The sequence below is a fragment of the Vespa mandarinia genome, chromosome 14 (genome assembly GCF_050613455.1).
Source record: "Vespa mandarinia isolate Hongniang chromosome 14, ASM5061345v1, whole genome shotgun sequence".
Classification (NCBI taxonomy): Eukaryota; Metazoa; Arthropoda; class Insecta; order Hymenoptera; family Vespidae; genus Vespa; species Vespa mandarinia.
In genome coordinates, this window is record NC_140823.1 from 4,177,409 (window position 1) to 4,196,896 (window position 19,488).

The 19,488-nt window shown below is 34.8% G+C and overlaps 1 protein-coding gene and 2 long non-coding RNA genes across 8 annotated transcripts; 2 read left to right on the forward strand and 1 right to left on the reverse strand.

Annotated features, from left to right (window-relative positions):
* The first annotated feature begins 157 nt into the window (after positions 1 to 157).
* LOC118440181 (protein O-mannosyl-transferase Tmtc3) lies at positions 158 to 6,779 on the forward strand. Of its 2 annotated transcripts, XM_035862851.2 has the most exons (16): positions 158 to 478; positions 1,096 to 1,232; positions 1,336 to 1,417; positions 1,494 to 1,593; positions 1,677 to 1,792; positions 1,871 to 2,043; positions 2,133 to 2,388; positions 2,463 to 2,611; positions 2,681 to 2,993; positions 3,077 to 3,367; positions 3,495 to 3,677; positions 3,784 to 4,068; positions 4,154 to 4,981; positions 5,245 to 5,408; positions 5,484 to 6,308; positions 6,377 to 6,775. In XM_035862851.2, exons 1-13 carry the CDS (start codon positions 287 to 289, stop codon positions 4,823 to 4,825), a joined length of 2,949 nt encoding a protein of 982 aa, XP_035718744.1. In that variant the 5' UTR covers positions 158 to 286; the 3' UTR covers positions 4,826 to 4,981; positions 5,245 to 5,408; positions 5,484 to 6,308; positions 6,377 to 6,775. The 2 variants fall into 2 exon arrangements, with proteins under 2 accessions (XP_035718744.1, XP_085517515.1); XM_085661389.1 differs by lacking the exon at positions 1,096 to 1,232 and having other exon boundaries at positions 291 to 478; positions 6,377 to 6,779.
* Positions 2,470 to 16,573, reverse strand: LOC146872549 (uncharacterized). Of its 5 annotated transcripts, XR_014982984.1 has the most exons (4): positions 16,375 to 16,573; positions 15,948 to 16,189; positions 10,935 to 11,177; positions 2,505 to 2,601 (listed from the first exon to the last, which is right to left on the reverse strand). It is a non-coding gene; the product is annotated as an uncharacterized LOC146872549 (long non-coding RNA). The 5 variants fall into 5 exon arrangements; XR_014982982.1 differs by lacking the exon at positions 10,935 to 11,177 and having other exon boundaries at positions 2,470 to 2,601; positions 16,375 to 16,563; XR_014982983.1 differs by lacking the exon at positions 10,935 to 11,177 and having other exon boundaries at positions 2,483 to 2,601; positions 15,940 to 16,189; positions 16,375 to 16,563.
* Positions 14,779 to 18,238, forward strand: LOC118440201 (uncharacterized). The gene is made up of 3 exons (XR_004837781.2): positions 14,779 to 14,889; positions 15,120 to 15,195; positions 17,799 to 18,238. It is a non-coding gene; the product is annotated as an uncharacterized LOC118440201 (long non-coding RNA).
* The last annotated feature ends 1,250 nt before the right edge of the window (positions 18,239 to 19,488 follow it).

Genomic DNA, 19,488 nt, shown 5'->3' on the forward strand with positions numbered 1-19,488 from the left:
GAATCTTCTATACATATATAATATATATATATATATACACACATATACACATACATCATAGATACACACTCGTACATCTTTATATATATATATATATATATTTAGGGAGACATAATAATAAGTGATCGATCATAATTGAACAAAAAAAAAAGAAAAAAGAAAAAAGAAAAAAAAAAAAGAAAAAAAAAGAAAATAAAAAAGGAAAAAAAAAATAAAAAAAAAAGTAATAACGTATTATTCCGTTAATTCGCATGAAACCGAATGGCCGATTAATGTGTTAGTTGTGATGGGAGTGCCTGCGCGGGGAGCACTTGCGGCAATCATAGCCTTTACCGCGTTTGCCGTTTATTTAAATAGCCTCGGTTGCGGGTTCGTCTTTGACGATATTTCAGCGATTAAGGATAATCGGGATTTAAGGCCGCATACACCCCTGAAGAATGTCTTTTACAACGACTTCTGGGGTACCCCCATGCACAAGGTGAGATAGAAGAAGAGAATCATTCAATGGACGCGCACCGATCACCCCTTTCATCTCTCCGTTTCGGCGTTCCTCTCTCTCTCTCTCTCTCTCTCTCTCTTTCTCTCTCTCTCTCTCTCTCTCTCTCTCTCTCTCTCTCTCTCTCTCTCTCTCTCTCTCTCTCTCTTTCTCCCTATGTGTGCGTGCGTGTGTCTCGTGTATTGATCCGCGGCGTCCGTTCATTTCATTGCAATCCAAATGTGCAATTTGGAAAGCAATTTTTTTGACTTACTTTTTATACTATTTCTTTAATCTTATTTTCAGAAATAAATATAATGTCATATATGACATTCAGAAATACTGCGAACTACGTTCTAATTACAATGTAAATTATAAATTTTTTTCTTTTTATGTTTATCTTAGGCAATGCATATGTATTAGTTTAATTTTCTTCTCGTTGGGAATACTCTCTCAACAAGAATATCTAAGAAAATATTTCCTTTTATATTTTTACTATTCAAAGTTTATCCAAGATAATTGTTTTGTTTATATATATATATATATATATATATATATATATATATATATATATATCGTCCTTTTATTTTTCGTTTGTATATTGGAATATCTATTTATAGGAACAATCACACAAGTCATACAGACCACTTTGTGTTCTCACATTCCGGTGGAATTACCTGATTCACCAGCTTGATCCTATGGGATATCATTTGCTTAATGTCATTCTACATGTTGGAGTGTGTCTATTATACTTCAGGTTTGTTTACAATATCACAATACTATTTGTTATACTTTCAGGATCTATTTATAAATGATTCATCACGATATTGTCTTTACATAATATTATTTTTCAATTTCAGAATCTGTTTGATGTTTTTATCAGATTTGGCAAGTCTTGTATCTTCCTTGCTGTTTGCTGTACATCCAATACATACAGAAGCAGTAAGTTATGTCAAATATCGCATATCTATACTATTAGGATGGCAAAGATTTAAGATATATTTATCGTTTTAATAAGGTTACAGGAGTGGTTGGAAGAGCTGAAACTCTTTCCTCACTATTTTACCTGGCAGCTTTAATCACATATACTAAGTGTTGCAAAAGTAAAAAATCTACAGGTAAAACTTTATTTTCTTTAATATGTCTTATGATAATCTTTTATTTATGTAGAATATTATCCTTAAATGTTATACTTTTCCAGGATGGAAATCATTGATATTATCTATGTTTTTTGTATTTACCGCTATGTTATGTAAAGAACAAGGAATAACAGCCACAGCTGTGTGTGTCTTATATGAAATTTTTGTTGTACAAAAGGTAAAATAAAATATGTATATATATTGTTGATAAGGGTTTAAACTTCATAGGTTGATTAATTTCTTACTTCATTCTCAGGTTAAAGCATCAGATATTTGTTTAGCAATAAAATCTGCATTTGATGGTAAAAAGATATCTCCTACATGGTCCAGCGAAGGTACAAAGCGTTTAACAGCTCTCACTGCTGTTACATTTAGCTTATTGATTTTACGATTACATGTAATGGGTTCAAAATTACCTGTATTTACTAGGTATGGCCAAATATTTATAAATCATTCGATAATATCAAATATTTTAATAATTATTTCGATATAACAGATATTTTATATATATATTTTAGATTTGACAATCCTGCATCAGTTGCTACAACACCAACAAGGCAACTGACATACAATTATCTCGCAGCAGTTAATTTAAGATTACTTTTTCTTCCAAGCGATCTATGTTGTGATTGGACAATGGGAACGATACCATTGGTAGAAAGCTTTACAGATATTCGTAATCTCGCAACTATAGCCACACATGGTACTATCTTAGGATTATTGGCAACAGCCACTTTAACGCGAAATAGACAAACGTCTGTTATTCTTATAATGGTAATAATAATAATCTTTAAGAATAAGAAACAATTTCAGTTCAGATTAGTTTATTTGATAATATATATTTTCAGAGTTTAGCAATGATGATTCTACCATTTCTACCTGCATCAAATCTTTTCTTCCCTGTTGGATTTGTCATTGCTGAAAGAGTTTTGTATGCTCCTTCTATGGGTTTTTGTATGCTCGTAGGATACGGATGGAGTATTTTATCTATGAGAAAGTAATATTTTGTTAATGATAATTAACTAAAATTAATCAATATAAATTTTTAATCTTTACTTTATTTTAGGTTTAAAAAACTGACATTGTTTCTATTAATAACACTTTTGGGCGCCCATTCAACAAAAACATTTATGAGGAATTATGATTGGTTGGACGAATATTCTATATTCATGTCCGGCTTAAAAGTAAACGATCGGAATGCTAAGCTATTTAATAATGTGGGTCATGCATTGGAAAGTCAAGGTCGATTTAAAGAAGCCCTTAATTTCTTTAATATGGCTGTACAAGTTCAAGGTGACGATATCGGTGCTCATATTAATGTCGGTCGGACGTATAATCATCTTAAAATGTTTAAGGAAGCAGAAGATGCATACTTGAAGGTAATTACAATAAATTTCCATTATATTGCATTTCGAAATTATATACAATTATATATTTAATTATATTTTTAAATGTTCCTTAGGCAAAATCTTTATTACCGAAGGCAAAGCCAGGAGAATCTTATCAAGCACGTATAGCACCTAATCATTTAAATGTCTTTGTCAATTTGGCTAATTTAATAGCCAAAAATGCTACGAGATTAGAAGAGGCCGATTTATTGTATCGGCAAGCTATAAGTATGCGTGCTGATTATACGCAAGCCTATATTAATCGTGGCGATGTTTTAATTAAACTTAATCGTACAAAAGAAGCTCAGGAGGTTTATGAACGAGCATTATTTTACGACAGTAATAATCCAGATATTTATTATAACGTAAATACCAATTTTTTAAATATACGAGATATTTTATTACACACCTTTAACTTTATCGAAGATTTATTAATTATATAATCATTGTTTTATTTATTTTTTTCTTAAGACATTTTCATATTTGTTTCAGCTTGGAGTTGTGTTCTTGGAACAAGGAAAAGCGTCTCAAGCCTTAGCTTATCTCGACAAAGCTCTCGAATTTGATCCAGAACACGAGCAAGCATTATTAAATTCAGCTATATTACTTCAAGAATTAGGACGTGCCGAATTACGTAAAGTAGCACGAGAAAGACTTTTGAAACTACTGAGAAAAGTAAGTATTTGAATAAATTATTGTATTTATTATTTTAGGAACTTGGAAAAATAATAGAAAACAATAAAAGATAATTATTGTATCGTATCGAATGTATCTATAATAGGATTCCAACAATGAACGTGTCCACTTTAATCTTGGAATGTTAGCCATGGATGATCATGACAGCGGCAGCGCCGAGCGTTGGTTTCGAAATGCTGTAGCCTTGAAAGAAGATTTCCGATCAGCTCTTTTCAATTTGGCTTTATTATTAGCAGACGAGCAACGTCCACTCGAAGCAGCACCCTTCTTGAACCAATTAGTTAGATTTCATCCGGATCATGTTAAAGGCCTAATTCTTTTAGGAGATATTTATATAAATAACATCAAGGACTTGGACGCTGCAGAGAATGTAAAGACAATTTATATATGATCTATAATTCGTATCGTATTGATAACTATTAAAATTACGCATTTTTTTATAAATATTTTTCTAGTGTTATCGCAGAATATTACAATTGGATCCAACGAATATACAAGGATTGCATAATTTATGTGTAGTTATGGTAGAACGTGGTAAATTGGGATTAGCAGCACAATGTTTGGAACGTGCGGCGAGATTGGCTCCCCATCAGGATTATGTACACAGACATCTTGCTATAGTAAAAGCTCGTATTAGTCGATTGCCACGTGAGCAACGGGACACTGAAATATTCGATGATTCATTCTGGACTAGTAATGACAATGACAGAAGTTACAATAATGATTTATCAAATAACCAGTTTTTAGGGAAAACAGATACTATTTTTGCCAATCATGCAATAGTTCATAATCACATAGGAAATAAACAAAGCAATACTGATCCTTTGAAAAATCATATTGTAAATCTAGAAGATCCGGCTAAATCTGTCCAGGTATTGAATGGTATTTCTGAAAAAGCAAGGAATAAAGACAGTAAGCAGCAAAAGGTAGTAGAATCAACTAATATTATAGAACCTACTACAAGCGAAGTGTTCAATAAGATCATAAGCAGAGATGTCACGGAATTGGATATTGCTCAAAAACTTGAATTAATGAATGCTAATCAATTCAATCTGAGTGCACCATTGCTCTCTGGCACCAAGCATACAGGTACTTTACAACAAACGGAAGACAGTACGCTGTCATAGTATAAATGTTAATCCGCCGACTATACAGATATACACAGGAAGAAGGATTATGATGGTATAGCCATATAGAGCTAACATGTGAATATAAAATAAATACAGAGTATTGTTTTATATGCTGTATAAATAGGATGTTTTATAAAATATATTTAAAAAAAGGTGATGTTTACTTATTTCTCACATTTACTTTGGTAGTATTGTAATATATTGAAACTTTACATATGCATACATATATATATTCTTTTACAAATGTTATTTATTGTGGTACGTCTATATACCACAAAGAAAAAAAAAAAAAAAAAAAAAAAAAAAAATCATAAGCTATTAGAAAAAATAATTTATACAGAATTATCATTCAATCTCTCAGAATGATATTAGAATATAATGAAGAAATTAAATTGGTGATACAAACGATGTTTCAGAATGATGCACCCTAATCCTTATATTCCTTTGAGCTGATGTTTTCCCGAACGATGTTAATTTTGACGATGAACTCGAATTTAAAAATAAATCACGATGAAATCTAATAGTGAAATTATACATCGAGTTTATCGAATAATGGTTTTTCAGCTCGAGATCGGTCAAGGTATATATTCATTTAATGTATGTTCATTAATCAAATTTTCTCGATGATATACATGTGTTCGTTACTTTCATTTAGATGATTCTAAGGAATGATACGTCAGGCGTCGTCTCGAATAATAAACATTCAGTTTGCTTGGTCGTACGCACGATGGCTCTCCCCTCCTGTGCAGTATCGATTGCTCTTGATGCTACCACCGCCTTATAAGGGTGAAACTAGGTCGAAAGCAGCCTATACCAGTGAACCATTCCGTTCCTCTTTCGTCTCCCGAATCCCACGATATCCACACTATTCTATATCTTAACTCATTCCCTTCTACCTGCTTTTCCCTTATCCCTATCCCTATCCCTATCCCTATCTCTCTATCCCTACCCTTATTCTTACCCTTACACCTACATCTACACCTACAACTACATCTACACCTACCACCCCTTTTTACCTACCACCAATCCTTATTACGAGGATGGTAAAGGCTACACGTTGGCCAAGTCGGATCGACCCCTTCTAACTCCTCTTTAGGGGTGGTTCTCTCTGTGCTTGTGTTCAGCCTCGTTTTGAGCTTCGGTGCAAGGGGGGAATCCTTGACATAAATAATCAGTAGTAGAGCACTACGGTACTGTCCATGTTACCATGGTAACGATATCGATCGAGTCGTTCTACGAGTCGAACTGGGCTATACCTTTTCTTCCGAGAGCTTTCCTTTTTCGTCCTTTCTTACTTACTTACTTACTTACTTACTTACTTACTTTACTTTACTCACTTTACACACTTTACCCTTCCTTTCTTTTTCTTTCTCTCTCACTTTCTTGACTCCACCCTTCAGCTCTATTTTATTTTCTTCGACGTTGGCCCAATTTTTACACAACTTTTATATATCTTACCTTCTTGCTCGATCAATTCCAGGTAAACTTTTTACCCTGTATTACGGTAATCGAATGGAATACGATAATGTTCAAGTCTGTATTTTGCAGAGTCGGAGAGAGAGAGAGAGAAAGAGAGTGAATTAGTCGATTGTATGACTAAAAGAAAAATAACTCTTACACAATGTCCATTATATTTAAATAATAATCATGAAATGTAAAAAGCAAATGTATATGGAGATAAAAAGAAAAATAATAAACTCTAGCGGATTAACGCTAGTATATGTGCGGTAACTTGTAGATATATATATCTATATAATAAGCTAATAGGATTCTTTTGTTTCTTATTGTTAGAGTCTACAAGGTCGACGAGTTACGTGTTGAACATTCAAGGGCAGAATGGAGGAAGAAAAGCTCTTCGATAAGTCTGAATGGTGCATGCCATAACGACGATTAGAAGAACGCGCTAGCAAGATAAGGTCGAATGAGATATGCATTGTATTTTTAATTACTCTTAACAAAGAGAAGGATGTTCCTATTGTGTGTATCGTGTTTTATATATATATATATATATATATATATATATATATAATTCTACAATTCTGTTATCTCTACTACTATCTAATATAATTCTCTGTGTGTGTGTATGTGTGTGTATAATTCGATTCCAAACTATTTTAAAATTTATCTCTCCTATAAATCCATTAATTCCATTTATCTATTTAATTAATATCCGACAAGCTATTTTGAGAATGATATATAATTTTACTCATGGTAATATCAAATAAATTGATATTATAAAATAATATAAAACTATTGTCAACGAGAATTGAGAAAAAACGAAAGAGATTTTTTGAGGACGTGGAAACGATCGAACATGGAACGAGAAACCTATGTGAATTCGCAAGCTTGCTGTTTTGTGACGACGCACGCAGCTCGCGTACGCGTTTCAAGGCTGACACCGCCCCCTCTTTATATATATATATATATATATATACATATATACATATATATATATATAGATATATATCTCTCTCTCTCCTTCTCTCTTTCTCTCTTTCTCGCTTCTCTTGGGTCCCCTTCCGACAAGAGTATCGTCTATATGCCTCGATCTTCCCCGTCTTGCCTCTCCCACTTCTCTGCCTCTACAACACATCCTATCCTATCGCATGACTCTGCACCGTTACGCAACAAACCGTACAGAAACGCTAGCTTTCGGTTCGCGTGGTAAAGGGTGGGGATGAACGCTGGAGTACGCAAGTTAAGACCGACTACGCACGCATCGGAATTGCGCCAGAGACAGTAGTATATGTATATATATATAATATGTGTATGTATGTATGTATATGTGCATGTATGCATATATATGTATATATAAACTACCATACAAGCAACAAATTACCACATTTTATTTGTATTTGCAACGAGTTCTTTCCTTTTACTTTTTTTTTTTTCCGACTCAAAGTTACTTCCGTCATTTTGTTTTTTTCTTTCTTTCTTTCTTTCTTTCTTTTATATCCAAAAGAATTATAATGGACTTATAACAATCAATCCTTTGTACTACAATTATTAAAAATAAAATTTTGATTCGTTTCACTTTTGATACATATATATATATACATAATATGCTTAGTTATGTATGCACGTATATCTACAGAGCAATTTTTCAATAATACTTTGCTATGTATTATTATCATTCATTCGTTTCGTTAATTAAAAGTGAAGTGTCAGAGGTGATTCAACAGTTTTATGGAAAAATAGTTTTATCATTTTAACGATGTCTTCATAGTGCGAAAGTTTAATTTTTTAGCAAGATAATGAAATGAGGATTAAAACATATATATATATAAAACTTTAAAGTTATATGGTGCTAAAGAGTGTTAATTTTTCATTGACTTGTTTGAAATATTTCAAACTTCACCATATAATTATTAATAAATAAATTTGAATTAAAAGAAAAAAAATTGTTGTTAACTATAAAATAAACATAGTTTTCTGTTCATTTTAATATTAAAAAAGAAGAAAAGAAATAAACAGAAATAATACGTAACATTAAAAAATTATATGAAACCGGGATTAAAGAGTTGCTTGTTCGTGCATGCGTAACTATGACCGCGCTAAAACCGCACGCGTTACCGTGCGATCGCGCCCACGCGTAAACGTATGCGTGCTACGAAACGATGTCCTTTTTTTTTACGCCAACACGAGATTGTATATATAAGTATATATGTATTTATGTATATATTCACATGAATATATATATATATATATATATATTTAAATATGTATTTATAATGAGCATAAAGCATCGTCGCATTGCACGCGTGAAAGGTTTTGACGTATGACACCACTTTAGATAAAAGTGGAACACTATGTCGAGTCAATAAGTCATAATTTCCTATCCATTTTAAGATTATCTCGAACCGAATTTATTTCCTTACTTATATAATTAAATATTACAACGATCCTTTGATAGATTTATATATTTTACGTTCGTTTTAAAATTCAAATTAGTAGTTCATTTAAAAATTTTAAAATTTTCTCTTTAGTTTCATTAACAAAACATGTCCCTTGACATTGACTTCCCTCGATGTCTATCTTTTTCTTTTTTTTTTTCTTCTTTCTTTTTTTTTTCACTGTTTCATAACGTAACGTTACCCTCATGATGTAACGGTAACGTATACGATTAAATGTCCATCCACGAGTACCGTTTTAAGACAGGATATGGATACTTATACTCGTGGAAACCAAAATGGCCGGCGACGTTCCCAATTTTTATATTTTTTTTCTTCTTTTTCTTTTTTCTTTGTTTTCTATTTTTTTCTTTTTTCTTTTTTCATTTTGATAAATGACAAATACGATGATATAATAATATTCGAAGTGTAAAAGAAAAAAAGAAAAATAACATAAGATTAAATGGTCCTTCGACGAATATCATTTTAAGAAAAAATTTTTAGTAATTCTCTGTTTATATCATTTTTCTCTTTGACAATTTGATAAGCGAAAATGATATAATGAACTAATGCGAAGAAAAAGCAACGTGCGAAATTTCTTATTAAACTTAGTTGTGTTGAGGCCAAGCAGACAATGCTTGGACGTGGAATTGCAATTTCGCGTGCATAGAATCGCGAGGGAGTCATCCGGCCTAGTTCATAATACCGTGGCTTGGTGGTTATAGTCACTAAATGTAGGACAGCAAATATATGTGCGTGTGTGTGCAGCACGAAACATCCCGATTACGATGTTGCAGACGCATAACTATGAAAGTATTCGCGTATTTCTAGCGCCTGCGCTACGTATGGTATAAGTAAAATGGCACACATAGACATAGGCGCATACATATTCACACATAACATTGAAAGAGTGAGAGAGAGTGAGAGAGAGAGAGAGAGAGAGAGAGAGAGAGAGAGAGAGAGAAAGAGAGAGCACTTTGCAAGCAGAGCTTTTGTTCGAAACATAACGTTGGGTTGACACGATCGTATTGTTCGCCGACAAAGGTAGACATCTCGGTAATTCATGCGAATCGTCGTCATCTTTGGTCTCTTCTCGATGATACTCCTAGTTTCTACATCGACGTTGATGAAATGTTAAAAATGTGTCGTAAATATCGACTCGCTTAACGAAGAATTATACAAAGATAAAGATTAAAGTCTACTATGTTGTTGATTATTACTGAAACTCTTACAGATAGAATCTAATATATATATATATATATATATATATATGCAAGTAGATAGCTATAATAATATGTATTACTTATTACTTATTCCTTTCATATATTTACGTTATTCTAACGATAAATAGGATAGAAAATCTAAGTCGATTAGGTGTTCATGCACGGTGTTCTGTAAAATGTCCAATAAATCTACAAGATAGAAGATGCATAGAGAGTAAGGGTGTGATAGAAACCGTATGGCTCTTGCGTTCTCTATCGGTTTTCTCTCTATATTATACTCTGTCGTCTAACGGGTCTTTCTATCTCTCTCTCTCTCTCTCTCTCTCTCTCTCTCTCTCTCTCTCTCTCTCTCTCTCTCTCTCTTTCTCTCTCTCATTGGACAAGAAGTTCGATTTCGACATAACGAATGCAGGTTCTACCACTTTGTGACGATCAATAAGAACCAGCTCGTATCGAGGTGAAAGTATTCATATATTGTGAGTATATATTCCAATCTAAACGTTCTCTCTTATAGGTATTATATCAGAGAGACAGCTGTATTTTTCGAATGAACCAAGATGTCACGCGATAATAATACTTCTATCTACCTATATACATACATATATATATATATATATATATAAGTGCGTTAAATGTTCAACGTTATTCCGTTTGGGAAGAGTAAGCTTGAAAACGAGTTTTCGCTCCGACTCCTTACGAAGTATGCTTATTTAACGAATTTGCATTCACGTAAGAAGTTACGGTTCGTTTTACCTCGGACTCGACACTCTTCTCACGTTTCCTGCTGTTTCTAACTATTCTTTCGTTGTTTCGTAATATCCTTTCGTTGATCGAAATCATCGTGCCGGTATGATTATTTCAATGATAGAATAGAAACATCGGAATAATCATTTCCGACATAATATTTCAAATAAAATTCAAGTAAAAAAAAGATAGAGACAGAGAGAGAAAGAGAGATAGATAGACAGAGATTTGTATAAAAGATTTCTTAACTCTTTTTTCTATCTTCTATCATAATGATGTGTATTGGCGATGATCTAAGCACGACTCTGAATCTTCCATTTGAACGATCTCCATTCGTGCAAAGTGCAAACGGGCCAAGAACACAGAGAACGCCGGCGATGAAAAGTTCCGATTACAGAGCGCGTGTGCTGTGACACAGATACGAATCCTCCCCGCCCACTCTCCAACAGAGACTGCCTTCGTAGTAGCTCTCTACAAACTGGGCCACTGCATCTATGAAAGCACTGCTTCGTAAGTTTTGCTTTCGGTTTGCATCTTCATACGTGTGTATGCATATATACATATATATACATATATATGTATATGTATATGTGTAAAAGAGAGAAAGAGAAAGAGAAAGAGAAAGAGAAAGAGAGACAATTATGTTGAATAAGAAGATTTGCATGATATCTTCCAAAGTATTACGAAGTTTCAATGTTTCTTTGTTAAATTTTCTTATTTCCTTTTCCCATCTTGAATCGATCGTTCAAATATAACTAACGTGTCATCAAATTCGAGATACATTCTCTACTTATTTTAGAATTTAATAAAAAAAATTTTTTCTTTTTTTTCCTTTTTTCTTTTCTTTCTTTTTTCTTCAAGTTCTGTCGTTAAGCGAGTAACACATCTACAGTATTTAACACGAAATCGTAAAAGCATACGAGAGATCTTATACTCATATACTATATCGTTAGATATAATATAATTGCGTTTGATGTAAAACTTCTTAGAGATCGTGCTATAGGAAATTGTCTGTTTTTAACTTATACGACTACTTTCGAAGAAAGTAATTTTTGTTGTTTTAACATCGATTACTACGAACGAATCTTCGATTATTGTTTCAGTGATCGTAAAACAGTATCGCTGAGGAGTAGGTTAAAGTGTTACGTCGTAAAGTCAAAATCTAATACGATGATATGATCCAGACGAATTTAGTTTATGAATTCTCCTACTAGTCAACGATTCAAATTTAGCAAATCAAAAATTAAAATTTTATTAAACACTTTAAAGCCAAATGTTCTAATCCCGAAAGAAATTAACCGTATAAATAAAAATTACTAGATTAAAATATTTCACCCATAGAATCTCATTTTCATCAGTGTATTACCTTCGCAACGATTTGTGTCCTGTTACAAACGAAATTCCCCAGAGGCATGTTTCGGTGATAAATTTACAATGCAGCCCGACGCCGCCAGCTGCGCTTCCGTAATAAGTTTAGTCAAGATAGAAAAAAAAAAAATCCGAAAAAAAAGAAAATAAAAAAAATGACAAAAAAAATAGAAGAAAAAAAAACGCACGAGCAAAATAATAATACTCGATGTATCCGTACTCCGTCGTCGTATTGTTAACCGCACGTATCCTGATCAATTGAACGAACTCACCATATCTACATATTTTTAATAAATTTACATAACTATAGAGTATAACTCTGACGTAATACCTACAAGAAAAAAGAAAAAGGAAAAGAAAAAAAAAACAATTTGAAAAATATAATTGGAGATCCTTTCTGTGAAGAATAAGGAAAGGAAAAAAAATGAAACGAAAAGAAAAGAAAAATAGAAAAGGGTGGCGAGGGGGGAGGGAAAAAAGACAAGAGATCATGATGATGACGAAGGGTTAAAAACGAGTCGATCTACGGGTCAAATTCGAACGTCCCTTGTACCGGATCCGTTGGTCTCTCTCTCTCCCTCTCTTCCTCTCTCCGCCTCTCTCTCTCTCTCTCTCTCTTTCTCTCTATCTCTCTTTCATATTGACGTCCCTGTGGTAATAACTCGCTCTCTCACGGGCGCTTACGTAAGAAAGACGTACCTACCTACCTACCTACCAACCCACCTACTGTATATGTGTATGTAGATGTGTGTGGCTATTCAAGGGATCAAGGCAAACCGGTAGGCAGGCGAGCAGTCAAGCAAGCGGCCAAGCAAGCAAGCAAGCAAGTAAGCAAGCAAGCAAGCAAGCAGGCAGGCAGGCAGGCAGGCAGACAGGCACAGGCAAGACAAGTAAGCAGGCAGGAAAGAAGGCAGGCAAGCGAGCAGGTAAGCGGTCGAGAAACGAGCGGACAGATAGGTAAGTAGGTAGGTGGGCACATGTTGTGCGCATGCCCTCAGCCAAACCTGCCAAATGGATAGGCAATGCAACAGCGGAAATACCATCCTCTGCTTCTCCTCCTCCTCTTTCTCCTCCTTCTATTTCTTCTTCTTTATCCTCTTCTTCTACCCTCTCCTCTTCTTCTTCTTCTTCTTCTTCTTCTTCCTCCTCCTCCTCCTCCTCCACCTCCACCTACCTATCTTTTGCCTCTTCCTTCTTCGCAGCATCACCCCGGCCCCTTCTAAAAGCGCCATGCTTCTCACGGCTCGTGGCAACATTCATTTCTCTTTCTCTCTCTCTCTCTTTCTGATCGGATTTCGTAGTACTTATTTTTCACAAACTGCCGTTAATAGTTCGAATATGTCATCAATATAATTGAGTAATCCTAATATCGTTTCACCATATCATCCATTTCCATTGTTTCCCATCAAAGGAAATGTTAATCTATTCAATAGTGACATTTGTATAACTATTTATTGATAACATTTTAATTAATGATAGGTTGATATTGATTTATGTAAAATTATTTTGACGATCAAAACGTTAAATTGGAAATATTTCAATGTATATATATATATATATATTATGGAGTAATTATTTATGATTGCTGAACGAAACTTTCTTTATTTTCTACAACGAAGAAAACTATTTTATGACACTTTTATACTGATTTGTAAAATATTTCATACAGTGATACACAGAAATGGTATTCATCGTAATTATTTATGATCACGTTAAGAGACTTCGAAAAATTATGCTACGAGGATTAATCGTTTGCAAGATCCGAATAGGATGATTTCATCGGGGCGAGGCGAGGTGTATGAAGAGAAACGTGCGTGTGAAATAACGATCAGAGGCGTCACCGAGTTAATAGATTAGTTGGAAACACGCTCGTTTCTGCGTCATATAAGTCATATACATTTGGCTTTATCAAAAGGGTGGTCAAGAGAGAGAAAGCGAGAAAGAAAGAGAGAAGCATGCGTTATAATATACACATATAATTATATATTGTTTGAATAACTTTCTTACTTTGTTAGATTATTTATGTATAAATTTCAATGTCTCTCATATGCATTCCAATAAATTATTAAGACCCAATAATAATTATGATATTGTTATCGTATCTAAAATGTTTAGATTAAACCTTTAATCCTTACGTCAAGCATTATAAGAAATAAGGGAGAGTTGCCAAATGCGCATCGAACGATTAAATCACTTATCTCATTGATTCTGTTATATCTATTATTTATATGTATTTAATAGAAGATAAATATAGAATTGTTTTCTCAACATTTCTATGTAGATACAAATTGATCGTCGAATGAAACGTTGTAAGGATATTCCTTAAAAGTAAAAGAAAAAAAATAAAGAAAGAAAGAAAGAAAGAAAAGAAGAAGAGAAAAGTACAAAATTAGTTGAATTTTGGCGTTTGAAAGTCACGTCGATATTTTTGGAATACAGAAGAAAGGCTGTAGGGTGCGGCGTTGCCTCTAGGGACCCTAGAAGAATGGCGGACGATAGAAAGGGAAGAAGATTTCCGGGAAGAAGGGAGACAGAAAGAGTGAGGAGGGGAGAGAGAGAGAGACAGAGAAAGATTGCGGGCGTGTGCGCGCGCGTCCTTCCTAAAAGAGGAGCGCTCTTCGTCCTTGAAGCGCCCTTGACGCGTCAACATCGTCGGCTTCGCTTCGCACGGCCTCCACTCGGATCCACCGCGAACTAATCGCCTTTAGAAAGCTTCGTTTGGTTTGCCTGCGACGCGTCGTAGGGCGTGGTCTAAGCGCACACCCGCTGACCTCCTGCCATGGCAGCCATCTTTGGAAGTGCCACGTCTCGGAATGGTGCGAGGGTGAAAGTTAGGGTGGGTTTTTCGGTAAAGAAGCGGATTATGAATCCGCATCGTAAACCCATCCCTACCACTTACACTTCCATCTTTTCTGCTTCCTTCCCTTTTAACGTTCCGCCCTCGCCTTTACGAATACCACATTTTGCTTTACATCCTCCTTTTTTACCTTTTTCAAGATTTATACTCTTATAAGCCTTTAATACTCCTCGAAATAAACTAAACATTATTTCCCTTTTGGAATTTAGAAAAAGGTGAAACGATCAAAAATGAAAGATTAACTTTGGAGATCATCGGGGAACGTTCAAACCACATATAGGATATGTATGTATGATTTTTCTAAAGCCCTGCTCCAATGTCCACGTAAACTCTGATTCTTTTGCCGTTTATCGCTCAAGATTATTGTCCTATCCTCTCTATCTCTCTTTTTCTTTTTTTCATCTACAAAAAATCGTTCCGCCAAACTTCCTCTTTTCGTACGTAGTATTTATCTCGGCAAGTGTACGAATCTAAATTCGTACGTAAGAGAGGAAAGAAAGAATAAAACCGCGATAGCTTGCGGTGCCGATGTAGTAGCCGTTGTCGTCCGGCTTTGCGGGTTAATGCAGCGCGATAGCGTGCGATGCGGTGCGGAAAAGCGTGAATCTACTGATAAAAAGTTAAAAGAAGAAAAAGGAAAAAAAAAGTGGGAGGAAAAAGAAGCCAAAAAAGAAAAAAAAAAGGAAAAAAGTAATACCCAGAGGATAGATCGTGTGAGGACGAACTAATGAACGAGCGAGCGATCGTTTGCAGAGTTAAAAAAAAAGAGAGAGAGAGAAAGAGAAGAAAAGAGAAGAAGAAAAATGAAAGAAAAAAATGGCCTCTAGTTAAGAAGAAATCGAAAGGAATAAGTAATCGAATTTAGGCATTACAAAACGTGGCCAGAAAGTCGCCACTGGTGGCTCACTTAGTTCGAAGCCAAAGACTATGCTTAATAATTGATATCGTCGCGATTACGCAACGCGGTCTGTTCTACGCATAGTACGAACGTTCTCGTGTTGTACATACGCATTGTATATAGATACATACATACGTACGTTCAGCGATAACCATGACAACGACGATGACGACGACTACGATAACTACGACGGCGACACGACGACGACGACGACGACGACGACGATGAACGTCCTGCTTGGCCTTTACGTCGCGATGTTTCTCATTCTTCTTTCTCTTCTACGTTCACTACCACTATGATATAATTCTCTACTACATAAGCGAGAGAAACGTTCCACCCTCCGAACGGAATATTCCGTTCAGGCATCCATAGTTCTCCTGGCTGCGAATGGAAATTCATAAAATCAAAGAAAAATAAAAACGTTCAAAGATCAAAAAGAAAAAGAAGAAGAAGAAAAAGAAGAAAACGAAAGAAAAATCTATAAAAGAATGAAAAATCATATCGATGTTCAACGAAAAGAAAAAAGAAGAAAGAAGAAAAAAAGAGCAAGAAAAAAAATATATTACTCTTCCTCAGAGCTCTCGCGAAGATCTGTCTTTCTCTCTCTCTTTCTCTCTCTCTTTCACACACACTCTTACAGAAGCGCGCGCTACGCAGCGCATAGTCGCAGAGCGTGCGCTTTTGTTCTCTTTTCCTTCTTCAAGGCCTGGTTGCCCGCTTCGCCCCACTACGCGGATTGACCACGGCATGCTTATATCATGCTCTCTTCCCTCCCCCCCAACCCTTTCCGCCTCCCCTACTCTTCTCTCCCATCTATAATCTCGTCTTTCTCGCTTCCACCACCTTTCCTTACACACACGTGAAGCTTGCTTCGTTGGTTAGGTACGCGCAATCGCGCAACAAACAGCACCCATATAGACACACTGATATATAGACATGCTTCCTCCCTTACCCCCTTCTTCTTCTTCGCCGCCACCTTCTCCTCCTCCTCCTCTGTCTATCTCACTCCTTCTCTTTCTAGTCATCGTGCGCGCATCTCATTCCTCCTTCCACCCATCCTCTTCCTCTTTTCGCATAGTTCTCGCAAGGCCTCCCGGCTCTCTTCACCTCTCACGAATCATCCGCAGACTTTACCACTCCTCCCCCTCCACCCGCCGTCCTTCTCCTCCTCCACCTCCTCCTCTTCTTCCTCTTCATCGTCATCCTCCTCCACCAACACGGCCCCACGAACGAAACGACCGTTTCGCAATGATGTCATCCACGGCATTGGCGTCGACGCCTAGAATCTCACCCCAAAAAAACCAATTCGACTCATAACTCCATCGTCCCCCCTCTTCCTCTTTACTCTTCTCCCATTAGGCAGGTGAAACCTTTAACCTTGAACCGACGAACTTATCTCCCGTTTGATAAATGTAAAGGAACGAAAGAAAGAAAGAAGATATACTCTCGTAAGGGGGGTGCTTTGAATATTTTCGTACTTGGAGAAAAAAGAAAAAAAAAAAAAAAGAAAACAGGACCCCGAGTAGTCATTTTGTTGCAAAGAAAAAGAACAAATCGCCGAGTTCTGATATTAATAATATATTAGTCGTAAAATTGGAATTTTATTCCATCCAGAATCTATTTAGATGTTTTTACAAAATATGTTTCACTTTTACACTCGATTATTATATCAAACAGGCGGAAGTATATAGATGACCTTGTAACGTGCGACCGGATGAAGCTGAAGATAAATAAACGTTTAACTTGGTAAAATGTGAATGAAGAAAGGTCGTTTGTGTAAATCTTGACAAGGAAGAGAAAAATTTTAAGTCGCCATGGAGCACGAGTAAAAATTGATTTATTTCAACAATCTCATATACAATTTTCAAACTTTAGATATACTTATATATTTTCTCTCTCTTTCTCTCTCTCCTTCTTCCGAAGAGATTCTTCATTCATTTCGTTTCATATTCTTTTTTCTTTCTTTTTTTTTTTTCTTTTCGATTTCAAGTACGAGGAGAGGAACGTGGGTTTTGGACGAAGTACGGTTTCGAGGTCACCGTGTAAAATTAGACATGCCGGATAAAACGAAATCTACTACATATGTACGTGGAGAGCGTAGAGACGCAAGCTGAAACGAACGAAGGCGGAAACATTTGGAATTGTTACGCGAAAGATGGCCGCAAACTGAGGCCTTCTATAAAATGGCGCTAGGCCACCCGCACGCGCTCGTTCCCTCGTTCGTTCAGCAAAGATCACGAATGTGATTCTACTTACATATCGTTTGTGTGCGTGTGTATATATATATATGTACGTAAGAAAAGTTTACATATCACATTTTTTGTTTTAAGTATAAGAATACTCTTATAGTTAATTATACCCGCAAAAGTTAATACGAGGATTATTGGATTATTAAACGAAGTACAATTAAGCTTGTTAAGATATTAAATATGATCGGAATTAATAGGATTCAAACAATTATATATATATATATATATATATATATATATATATATATATATATATATATCAGTAATCTAATCGATCAATGAATTTTATGGCTCTTTGACGATTCTTTTTCTAAACGTACAGAAAAAAATGATGCATTTTAAGAGTAATTTTAACTCGTATCTATCATTCAATGTTGACTTATATATTTACATATTTCTTTATTTCTTTTCTTTTTTATTATTATTTTTAATATTTTCAATTATCTCTCATAGTTTTGATAATATAAAAATATACGTCGTAGATTAATCTAATTCATCTTAGAATTTATATCTAAGTTCTTGTGCTAAGAGTCGATGCCTATCGCTGTTCCTGTAACTGCGCAAGAAAGTAGTACAAGGCAAGCTAGTCCCACTTCCCTTTTCTACTTGTATACACCTCTCTCTCTCTCTCTCTCTCTCTCTCTCTCTTTCTCTCTCTCTCTATTTCTCATGTATATGCACGTAGATACATAACACACTTCTATCTTTCTCTCCGCCTCGTTTGATTTTTTTTTATTCACGACGAACCGTAACTTTCCAAACTTACCTCCATAGTCCTGTTAGCCTCTCATCTTTCTCTCTCTCTCTCCTTTTCTATTAAGATAAAGTTACCCACCACTTTAATCGTTATCAATTCTTTTATCATTTAATACTTTTATATAAAGTAACTTTTATATGATCGTTATTATCTTAGAAACGTTTGCTATGTCATCGATTATAAACTACTGCAATTATTCTTGGAATTGTACAAAATTACGTAGATACATATATCTTCTTCTTTTTTTTCTCCTCCTCCTCTTCTCTCTGACAATCATCGTTTTAATTGCAATTATCTCGATAAAATGAATTCTTGAAACGTATGTACTTTGTTAAGTGATATTACAACAGCGCAATAGTCATTGCGCAAGAGATATGAATAAGCGCAGATGATCTATCGTTCGAGTAAAAAAGTTAATAACGATGCAACGTTAGATTTTCCTTAAAAAAAAAAAAGAAGAAGAAGAAAAAAGTAGAAAAAAATGTTTAAACAAATAGAAAAAAGAAATGATAAATGAAATAAAGAAAAACAAATTCTTCGTATACGTATGTATTACGCATGTTAATTATGCATTACTATATGCTAGTATAGAGTAAAGGAAAGAAAACTTCAACTTGGACACACATATAAATGCTAACTGTGTAGAACTCGGCAATGGTAGAGATACAACGAGG